Here is an 11,267-nt window from a genome sequence, read left to right as displayed (position 1 = left end):
TTGTTTTGGGTAATCTCTAGTTGGAGTCCCCAGCGTTTGCCAGTTGCGCTCAAAATTCCAACCTACTGAATGAGGCAGGTCGCCTCCTAAACTTTTAAAATATACAAACGTGATTTTCGTGTGTCGAAAACCATTTATTTAACTATTAAAAATCTGATTTTGAATTTATTAAAAATAAGACAAATTTCTTACATTTAACCATGTAAATATATAAGTATTTAATTACTTTATTAAAAATAACATACCATTATAGCTTGTAAAATAAATTGAAATATTGTATTTTACAAGTTTATTGTTTAAATCTCCCTTTACAATTTGATTTTAAATTTAATTTTAAAAAAAACGAATTGAAGGCAGAAGCGGAATGCGTACACGAAACTTTTCACATGCTTTTTCACGTACATCATTAGTCACTAGTACCCATGAATATAGCACCAACGTTGTTCAAACACCAGTGTACATAACATCAAATGACACTAAACGAGAAACCTGTCAAATAATAGGTCACATGACTTAAGTGCCATCTTAGACACGTTGTGGTGCCAAATAGCATTATTCATGCTAGGACTTTCATGTAAATACGATGATGAAGAAAAGTATCATGATGAAAACAGGTAATAATAAGTTTGGCCAAGCTCATGATCTAGGCCATACATGCTAAACTGAGGTTAGAATCTCAGTATATGAAGCAGCGAACTTGTCAAAAGTTTATATGTACAACCGATCAATTTGCAACAATAAGATACAAACACCAACATATACTTCAAGAGGCCAGTCTATTTATAATTCTTCTCCATGGTTAAAATAGATCAATTTGCAACAATAAGATACAATTACCAACATATAATTCAAGGGGCCAGTCTATTTATAATTCTTCTCCATGGTTAAAATAGTCTTTTGGCACACATTAGTTTAAGAACCACGTTAAGAGCAAAATCTGAGGAAATCCATTCTCCCAATAATTACACGGACGGGAAATATTTGTTGAGATTGAATGGAAGGGAATAGAATTCCCCACTTCTAGTGTCAGTCTTGAAGGAATGGAATTTGTCCCACCAATGTTTGCCCCGGTCTTTCCTTATCTGGGGATCCTTCTTGTGCATTGTGTTGTCCAGAAAATATGCCACTATGCCGGCCACAAAAGCTTCAGACGAGAAAGGGACATTGACTATGTCGTTGAACTGACCAAGAAAAACGAATCATTTTTTCTTAAGTTAACCTAAAATATTGAAGAGATTCAGGAGTTGTGCATACCCATCTACCAGATGTGTGGACAGGACCAAAGCCTCGAATAGCAGTGTATTCATTGAAGTACTGAGGAACAGACAAGCCCATAAAAATGGAAAAACCCAATATGAATTTGGTCCGGAAACTATTGAGGTTGCAGAACTGAAGAAAACTTAAGCCTGATGAACCTGCATATTGATGATCCACAAGTTATTTGCAAATCACACGAATCAAAGCTTACCAAAGTTCTGTAATGAGATATGGTTTAGATGGTATAAACATACCAACATAGGCGAAGAAGATGCAGTACAAAGCAGCCACAATAGGTGCTGGGATGGAGGCAAAGACTGCTCCAAATTTTCCTGCATGGTTATATTTGTTCAACTAAGACGGGGGAAATATGTCAATGCATCTTCAATGATCAAAAATCTCAAAAAAATATATTACCGAGAATGGAGAAGAAAATCATGAATCCAGCAGATATTTGCACAACTTTTCGACTACCAACACGAGTTAGTGCTAATAGGCCTGCATTCTCACTGTATGGAAGCCAAGAAAAGCATCATATGAAAGTCATGAAGAATCGTAATAAAAAAGCCGAAAAAAAAGTATCTTACACAGAAACTGATGATCCATTCCCGGTTCCAAAGAGCCCCGAAAGTAAGATGGCAACACCCTGACACGTCAATATAGGCCAAAGATAAATTAGATTCTAAAAGTCAGCTATTATGTTGAAATTACTAACAAACGCTCTGATATAAATAGGAAATGTCATGAGAAAAATCATTCAGTAATGGAGCTTTATGTTCCAAATGACCCTTCTACAAGCAAAACAAGAGAGATTCTCATCGGGAATGATGAAATGCAATGTCATCATCTTTCCAGTCATCTTTCAAAAGCATAAAAAGTCTTCAGACTCTTCACATATCTTTGCTAAACTTAATTATTCACCCATTACCAGCAAAGCAATAAAATTCATCAGAGAAAATAAATCTGAAATTAAACTGAAAGAATAAGCTTAGGCAGTCATCCTCCAAATCCACAACCAGAAATGACTTCGGAATGTTTATTTGACATCCAATATTTACGGATTACTCATTTCGACATCTTAGTTGGAGTATTATTTTAATGTAGAAGTTATTTATTTATAATAATTTGGCAAGATTGTTAATCCCTGCAGGTTTCACAGAGCTTATAAGAATCAACATGTTAAAATATACCAGAGAGCGAAGGGAATAAAAGTATGGTGGAGTATAGAGTACACATTCTTAATTTTATTAGTCAACTTCAAATTCACATACTTACAATATCTTTTTCCGATTTTAAACTTAGATAAATGAGCATTTGGTCCTCTACAACTATGAGCCATTAAGTTGAAAGGTAATCATTAGTATAACATATCAATCATGGTAAAAATCACATTTCTGTGACTCTTGCGGCGTTGAACCATTCGTATATCAATCAAGCATAGCGATCTTTTATTTCACTAAATATCATTTCCTAGGAATCTACAATGTCCAAAGAAAATGATTTTGATGTTCTTAATGTCCAAAGTAGATAAGGTCAGGCAATAATCTTAACCTTGCGTAACTCACAACAATGATGCATGCAATACCAAGTAGAAAATGTTAAAAAGGGAAAGTTAAAAGGGGGAGTTAGACAAAAATTAAATGACTTCATGTAATCAAAACGTTCCAAATTCATTGGACATTTCAGCAAACGCAGATCAGAGCATGGAGAAATCAGGTTTGTTTAGCCAACTTCAAGTTTATGGGGAACAAAGGGAAATTCTTATTGTTGTTTCACTTATTCTCTTCAAATGTGTTTTGGTAGGTGGAGCTGGACTGAGGTCTGTAAGATGCCCTATATACCTGCCAGCCTACGCCACGGCTGAGAATAGATGGTGGCATTGGGGTTGCACTGGCATATCTTGATACTGCGAAAAAGGCACCCGTGGACTGCATATAACATTGGAGAACATGTCAAAAAACAAGATTTAGCTATATCAACTTAAAACATCAAAAGTTAGCACATTTTGGGTTTCAAATGAGAAATTCAAGCTAGCAAAAACAAATAAACCATGCTCCTTTTCCTTTAACCTAGAGAAGAGAAATGAAAATGACATCTCTTCCACCCAAATATCAAATAACTATCCAATATTAAAGACATAAGGATAGATAGTCTGTTCTCCACGGCACATCACAAATATTAGAAGTCAAGCATTTTCAATGACACTAAACATGAGGAAAATGAGAGCCAGGAAGACAGATTCGTGAATTAGGTATATTATATGAAGGTGAAGAATTAGTGGGAGAGCGAAAGATGAATACATTAAAAGATGAAGAAAATAGAGATGGTAAAGACGACAAGTCAAACATCCAGAAAATACAAGGAGACAAGGTGGACCAGAGGCAAAAGGCACTCACAAAATGAACTGAGCTTGGGTACCACAAATGGAGTCACAATTGGCAGCGTAAAGAAACCTTACTTCCTAGCTAGGCAGATTTATTTATACATCTCAATATTATAAAATAGGGACAATACAGAGAAAATGAACCGGCCTCTAAAATCTACAATTCTATTCTGTGATCCATTACCAATGTTCACAGAAAAATAATAGAGACAATGAAATTTTAATGATTCTGACCAATGATTAGACAAAAACAAACCTCTACAAGAGAAACAAACGCAGCCATCATCATGGCAAAGGCTTCACCAGCATCAAATGAAGGTGCTCCCCATTGGAAGGGGTATGGAACTCTTATCCTGAATAAGTAAACCGAAAAAAACCATTTGAACTCTGTTGACCACATATCATTTCACAATACCACTAATAAGATAATTGTTCTCGATGAATAAGTTAAATATCCAAAGTATAGTGCCAAAAAATGCCCATCAATTTGATAGTACCAAACCATGTATTGCCATTACAATTTGTTTCCAATTCTATGTAAATCTATAAGAATCATGGCACAAGTGAAAAACTCATATAATCAACTTTTAAGGTCCATGGAACATGAATGGCTCAAAATAATTCCTTCCATATTTCAAGAAAATGATGAACGCCCTGTACAATCAAAGTCCCCAAGAAATCCAGTGAACAATTACAGCACTCATGGAGAAATAGAACAGGAACTCCCTTCATACACAATGACAAATGTTAGCCATCCTCTGAAAAACCATCATCGAAGTGACCTAGAGTGCACGATAGCCATTATACAATCCAATCAGAAGGAGCCAAAATATTTACGTATCCCATATTTACCATAGCAATCTCCTTTTTAAAATAGATAGAATAATTGAGTTCATCATGAATTTAACTTGAAACAGTGTGCAAAGCGCAAAAATGTTATCATTATCATTTAGAATAAAAACTCAGCTTACCAAGGAGCAGCACCAATAAGTCCAGCACGATCTGTTCTGCAGCTTATTTGTGTCCTTGGTGACTTCCCATTGTAGGCCCCACCCACAGTAAGTAGATAGGCATAAATCCATACTATTGCCACAGAGAATATAACAGCAAAACGATCTAATATATTATTTCCCGGGCGTATGAGGTGGGCCAAATACTGCAATAACCAGGAATATAAATATTATTATATCGAGCAGAAAATAGAGAAATTATACATAAAAAATGCTGCAAACATGTGCAAAATGAATTCCATCCTAATACTTGTAAATACAAGATTACATTGGTGTAACCTACATTGAACTTGATCAACAAAGATATTGAATGGAAGGCATACAAAAAATAGGAAAGAGATTTTGATAGAGAAGTGTACCAAAGAATGCTACCTGAGAAAAGAGAATTAGAATGATGAGCTGCGGCAATCCAATTTCAACACATTTGGCAACCTAGACAACCATCGCAAGTTCTTTTAGTGACTATCAATAGCCAATAGAATTAAAAATGTGAAAAAAAATGATGTGCAGAGGAAAGCCATCTCAGAGAGAGAGAGAGAGAGAGAGAGAGAGGAAGACATTGTAAAGATCCATACGTACCCCAGGGAACCCAAACTCATAGAGCCCGAAACCAACAAGAGAAACCAAAGGAACAATTGAAAGTGGACTCAGAAACCTGCATTATATAGACACGGTGACTTAGCCATAACTTAAAAAACTGCATTAGAGTATGGTCAAGATATCATGTAACAGCTTGAGACTATAAATGATATCCATGATAAATTGGGTTCACTTGTATCTATGAGAAAGTAACCATGTCAATATATAAAACAGACATGCAGATTATATATAGTATTTATGACAGCAGATTATATATAGTATATATAGTATTACTACACTGCAGTAACATGATCAAGAAGAGTGAAGAAGCATAGGACAGACAATTTTGCTCAGTAAACCAAATTTATTACAAGCACAAAAGAGCAAAAGTTTAAGATCGATTACATCTTAAAAACACATTATGTTGTCTCCAATTAAAAAGTTCGTAAAAGAAGATTCACTCAGACCAGTTATATTACAGCGACAATAAAAGAATTCAAATATTCTCAGTACAGATGAAACTAAGAGGCAAGCACATTAATTCTATGACGTAAAAAAGACCTTGCAACGTTACGCCAAAGCCCACTAAAGCCTAGGACTATTTGAATAGTTGAGGCAACAATAAGTGCACCCTGAGTGGCCCGCATAATCTTCTTGAACCTCTGCATGGTCATCAAAGGTAAAACACATTAGAACCAAATAATATCACCACTTCATATACTGGTTTGCTCTTCCTTAGCAAAGCCATGCCTTGATACCTGAGCCTCAATAGCCTTAGCACTAATGGATTTCTCACTGAAACTTTGGACTAGAGATAAAAATCACATACCAATTCAGGGTTTGGATCACTCCATCTACCAGACAGGATAATTGAAATTGTGGGTGCAACAAAGGTGTATGACCCCCCAATGACAGCAGGTAATCTGGTCCCGAACCATGACTGCAGCAGAGTGTTCAATCCAGAAACAAATAGCAGAGTCTGAATGACTTTAGCTTTCTCCTCCTGGAAGGAAAAAAAAAAGTATGTATCTGAGTAGGTCAGTGAAAACCAACGAGACACAACAGAAATGTATAGAATTGAATTGCATGTAAGCATTCTAATTCCTCACATTTCCTCCCCCCATTTGAGGGACCAGAACAGTCGGTATGATCACTGTTGTGCCAAGCATCACTAAATAATGTTTCTCACTGAAACTTTGGACTAGAGATAAAAATCACATACCAATTCAGGGTTTGGATCACTCCATCTACCAGACAGGATAATTGAAATTGTGGGTGCAACAAAGGTGTATGACCCCCCAATGACAGCAGGTAATCTGGTCCCGAACCATGACTGCAGCAGAGTGTTCAATCCAGAAACAAATAGCAGAGTCTGAATGACTTTAGCTTTCTCCTCCTGGAAGGAAAAAAAAAAGTATGTATCTGAGTAGGTCAGTGAAAACCAACGAGACACAACAGAAATGTATAGAATTGAATTGCATGTAAGCATTCTAATTCCTCACATTTCCTCCCCCCATTTGAGGGACCAGAACAGTCGGTATGATCACTGTTGTGCCAAGCATCACTAAATAATGTTGAAATCCAAGAAGAATGGCCTCAGCTGCAAACAAATGTCATTTTTGTCAAAACTTTTACAAACACAAGATGCAATAATGACCTCATCTTTGCATGCATATCTTCAACAAATATCCAGTAACAATTAAAAAATTGCACAACGGCATTATATCTGGATATTCTTGATGATAAAAGAAGGCATCACTTTAGAGTGACATTATAGCTTAACTGAGAATAATAATATAGCAACCCTTAAATAGAAACAAAGTTGCATCAAACATTTTGGGTTATCTAATGTTAACTTATAATAAAAGTACCAAATTGGGTATTTGGTGAAACTGTGAAAGTAAACTGTTATTCATATGTTAACAGGACATTCATAAAGTGAGTTTTGTTAAAGAAAAAAGAGAGCACCTTTTATAAGTCACTATCATACCAAAGCATATGGCAAACAGAAAGCATATTACCCACTAATCCATTCTAAATACCATATATACAATCTGGCAACTAATTAAATTGCTTCTGTCATCCAAGTTTTCTCCAAACCAATAATGCATATAGCAAGACCACCAGTATATGGAAAAGTAGAATGAAGTTCAGTCGGGCATCATCCAATAGCAAAACAGATTGAACAGTTGAAGAATGGCAAATTTTGCAAGAATCAAAACCCATAACTTACTAATTGATCTAGCCCATAGATACCAACATGGCTATGCTAAAACAAGCCATTCCTACCCAGACCACTAAAAAAAAAATTAAAAAAAATAGAATAGTAGTGTAGACACAGAGCTTATAATGAAAAGCAGAAATTTAATAACAATTCAGCCTGCACCCACAAATACTTTTTAAATGAAAAATGATAATTATAATTGAGCCACAGAATCCACGACCACTTTATATCAAAGACTGAAAGAATTACAGAAAAGATATATTAAGAAAATGTTAAGAAACTAACGCCATGGAGGAGGACTTGTAATGCAGTAGGAAACATTGGGAAGCTGATCCTTCGGTGGGTGTGGCGCTGGTTCATCTGCTTTGGTTGCTGCTCCGCCTGCCATTTCTTAAATTTCTTCTTTATTATGAAAAATAATGAAATAACAGTTTCCAAGAATTTTCACTAGAGTTTCTGAAGTGCCAGCGAAAGCATCAAATCTGCAAAAACCCAGATCAGAAATCTCTAGAGAACGATGAAAAGGCTACAGAAATTAAAGAAAACTACCAGTTTCTAGCAACCAAAAAGCTAAAATGCATAAGAAAAATGCTTAAAATAACTCATAAGCTAAAACCCACATAACAACAAAAGAACACCGCACATGTAACCGGTTTAACTCCTTGTGGTCCTTTGCCAGCTAGGATCACAAGGCGGGATTTACCTAGTGCTCACCTTCGGGTAACGGCCGCGGGTTACCTTGTCAACAAGAAAAAAAAAAAAAAAAACCACCGCACATGTATGTAGGTACAATGCGGCACCACATGACCCACCTGTTATGCTAACAGTAAAAGGTCAGAACACAAAACAAGGTGCTGTGTGGTGGCCCTGGTGGGGTTAAGGTGGGAATGGGAGCGGAGTGGAATGGGGTGGTACCCATGAAAATGAAAAACCGTAACATCAAGAAAGCGTAAATTGCAAGAAAATGATTGCAGAAAACAGACCACATAAAAGCGAAAGATAATATATATACCAGGTTGTGATATAAAACGTTTCCAAGATGCAGAATCTAGAACAGTATAATGGGGTGGGGTAACCCATGAAAATGAAAAACTGTAACATCAAGAAAGCGTAAATTGCAAGAAAATGATTGCAGAAAACAGACCACATAAAAGCGAAAGATAATATATATACCAGGTTGTGATATAAAACGTTTCCAAGATGCAGAATCCAGAACGGTATAAAGTGAACTAAACCCAAATAATAAAAAGACCCCACCTCTAGCAACAAAATGGATGTGAAAAAAAGAGAAATAAAGAACTTTACAGAGACAGGATAAGGAAAAGAAGTCTGAAGAACAGTTCAGAACATTTGAGTAAAATGTGAAGATGAAAAGGATGAAGATGGCCCAAATTCAGTACTGTCAAAATTTCAGGTTTCTGCGTGCAAAGAAAAATGTGTGAAAGAATCTGACACAGAGAATTATTTATTGTTTTGTTTAACGTTTTCTTCACCGTCTGTTTCCTGTGCAATTACTCCCCAGTATGAATTTTTGACGAGTATAAATAGATAAGCTTTTTTGGAGTAAATGAGGCATTTATTTAAAGGTTGAATCTCAACCTTAGCGTCCGGCTCCTGCAGTATTGCGAGAGAGGTTAATCGTGGAATATATTTCAATAAGTCAGAGAACAAGAGCTGCATGTACACTGATGTCCACAAAAAATCTCAATTCATATTTCAGGAATGGAACACTCAAACTGCGACGATCAGCAAAGTTGAGTATACCTTACACTTGTCTTTTGCACTATTGAGATATGCCTCGAGGGGCAAATGAGGCATTTATTTAGTTGTATATCTGAAGTGCTAAATAGAATTAGTTGTTGAAACTTCGTGAGGCTTGGAGGCATGCTTGGTTGAGCTCAGACGAGAATTGTTTAAAACTGATTTAAATCATAAATTGATAAAAATGGTGATGAATAAATGAGTAAAAATTATGAATTTAAAAAAGAAAATGTGAATAGAAAGTGATTTAATCGATTAAATGCATTTTTATATGTTATTTTATTCAAAGTCAAATATAAGTTATTGGTACAATTTTCTAATTTTTTAAAAGTTATTTTCAATTTTTCATAATTTTAATAAAATAATTTTGCACGCATTCTCGTAATTTTACTCTATTTTTAACTATATATTACTTGAAAAAAAATTATTTTTTATATTCTCAGAAAATAAACGATCAAACTGGCTTTCAATTGAGTCACGATAGAGAATGTTTCAACGATTTCAATTATAACAAATAGGCTAGGTTGACTTATTCAAATTGTACTTACAACCGAGACTATCTTATTTTCATGTATTTATTTATCTTTTCTATGACAAAGAAAGTAGTTTTTGAAATTAAATATTTTCACTTTGTCCCTTGATTTAAATAAAAATTAAAATTTTAATAAAAATTAATAAAATATATAATTGAAAAATTGATAAAAATTATGAATTTTATAAAATATATGATTAAAAATAAATTTTAAAAAATTGAAGTCAAACATGGACTTCATTTGTTTTCTTAACACTGGTTTTAGGAAATAATATTTTACATGACTCCTAACAGATTCACAATAAACTCATTCTAACCTCCCGTTTGATTCTCATTGTTTTTAAAATGCATTTTTTCATTCTTATTTTCAATCACATATTTTTCAATAAAATAATATTACACTCAAATTCAATATTTTTTTCTTATTTTTTAACTACACATTCTCCATTAAATCACTATTACAAAATGTATTTTTGACAAATAATGAGAATCAAACAGGCCTTAACTAATAAAAGTTGTGAATGGAGGATAATCTTGACATAGTTACTAAAAAGGCGATTTAGTAGTTATGGAATCACAAGATATGTTACTTTACGAGTAAATAAGAGAAGTTATTTAACCCCTATTTGATATTCATTCTTGTGTAAAAAATAATGTTTTGAATAATAATTTTTTAAAGAACGTATAGTTAAAAAGTGGAGAAAATTTGAATTTATGTGTAAAATTCCTTATCGTGTAAATATATACTTGAAAATAAGTATAAAAAATAAATTATTATTTTTTCAAGGGAGTCAAATAGGAGCTTAGTAAGCGAGTTTAACACTATAACAAGAGTTACTTAGCGTATGTATTGTTTAGATAAAAATTAAAATTTAGGTAGATTTCGATGAAGATTGATAAAATATGTGATTGAAAAGTTCATAAAAATTGCATATATTATGTTTAATTAAAAATGAGTTTATAACTCGAGAGGGAGCAGGACTGCAAGAGATTATTTTCAAGTTGGAAAAAGTAATTGAATTGTTTATTTTTCTAAATTTGTCAATTTGGTGGGTCCCAAAACCATGTGCAATAAGAAATGCATTGGATGACAATAGAATGGGAATCGGTGGAGATTGTACTGATGTTGACTGCAGTGGGCCCACCCTAGGGCTACGTGGCACACTGAATTTGTTTTGTTGAGTGCAATCCAAAAAAAAAATATGATATTTGTTTTTTGTTGATACCTAGGGAAAAATTGCAGTCGAGGTATCAAATCTTTCGTTTATTAGCAGACTTTGTCCCAACCTTTCATTTGTACCATCGAAGGTACCAAATCTTTCAAAAATTCGCACTCGAAGTCCAAATGGATGGAAACCGTTAGTAAATCCGATAGTTGACCAAGAGTCAACATTTTGATCAAATTTTGACTGCATTTTAAAGGATAAAAATGTAACATTAGGTTTTTATATTAAAGAATTAAAATAATTAAAAAAACCAAAAAATGAAATAAAATTAGTCATCTTCTTCCCACCCACCCGT

General features: G+C 34.2%; 1 protein-coding gene across 5 annotated transcripts; it reads right to left on the bottom strand.

The window, feature by feature from the left end:
* Positions 1-684: 684 nt before the first annotated feature.
* Positions 685-8,946, bottom strand: LOC111374135 (nucleobase-ascorbate transporter 6-like). 5 transcript variants are annotated; one of them, XM_022996760.1, is made up of 15 exons: positions 8,627-8,946; positions 7,739-7,935; positions 6,732-6,829; positions 6,452-6,625; positions 5,791-5,891; positions 5,230-5,305; positions 5,023-5,082; positions 4,612-4,796; positions 3,897-3,993; positions 3,099-3,185; positions 1,845-1,903; positions 1,675-1,766; positions 1,512-1,589; positions 1,255-1,415; positions 685-1,181 (listed from the first exon to the last, which is right to left on the bottom strand). In XM_022996760.1, exons 2-15 carry the CDS (start codon positions 7,839-7,841, stop codon positions 963-965), a joined length of 1,590 nt encoding a protein of 529 aa, XP_022852528.1. In that variant the 5' UTR covers positions 7,842-7,935; positions 8,627-8,946; the 3' UTR covers positions 685-962. The 5 variants fall into 5 exon arrangements, with proteins under 5 accessions (XP_022852528.1, XP_022852529.1, XP_022852530.1 ...); XM_022996761.1 differs by lacking the exon at positions 8,627-8,946 and adding an exon at positions 8,466-8,550; XM_022996762.1 differs by lacking the exon at positions 8,627-8,946 and adding an exon at positions 8,157-8,172.
* Positions 8,947-11,267: the final 2,321 nt, after the last annotated feature.

This window comes from Olea europaea, unplaced genomic scaffold (genome assembly GCF_002742605.1).
Source record: "Olea europaea var. sylvestris unplaced genomic scaffold, O_europaea_v1 scaffold1205, whole genome shotgun sequence".
Lineage (NCBI taxonomy): Eukaryota > Viridiplantae > Streptophyta > Magnoliopsida > Lamiales > Oleaceae > Olea > Olea europaea.
Note: the sequence above shows the minus strand (reverse complement) of the source record. Positions and strands in the feature narration are given on the sequence as shown.

Bases quoted from the DNA above. Each gene is read 5' to 3' on its own strand.
- LOC111374135 (XM_022996760.1), bottom strand. From the start codon at position 7,841: ATGGCAGGCGGAGCAGCAACCAAAGCAGATGAACCAGCGCCACACCCA. The intron at 6,626-6,731 runs GTGAGGAATTAG...TTTTCCTTCCAG, and splicing joins CTCAAATGGGGGGAGGAAAT to GAGGAGAAAGCTAAAGTCAT. The intron at 1,904-3,098 runs GTATATAGGGCA...TTGACGTGTCAG, and splicing joins GCCGTGGCGTAGGCTGGCAG to GGTGTTGCCATCTTACTTTC.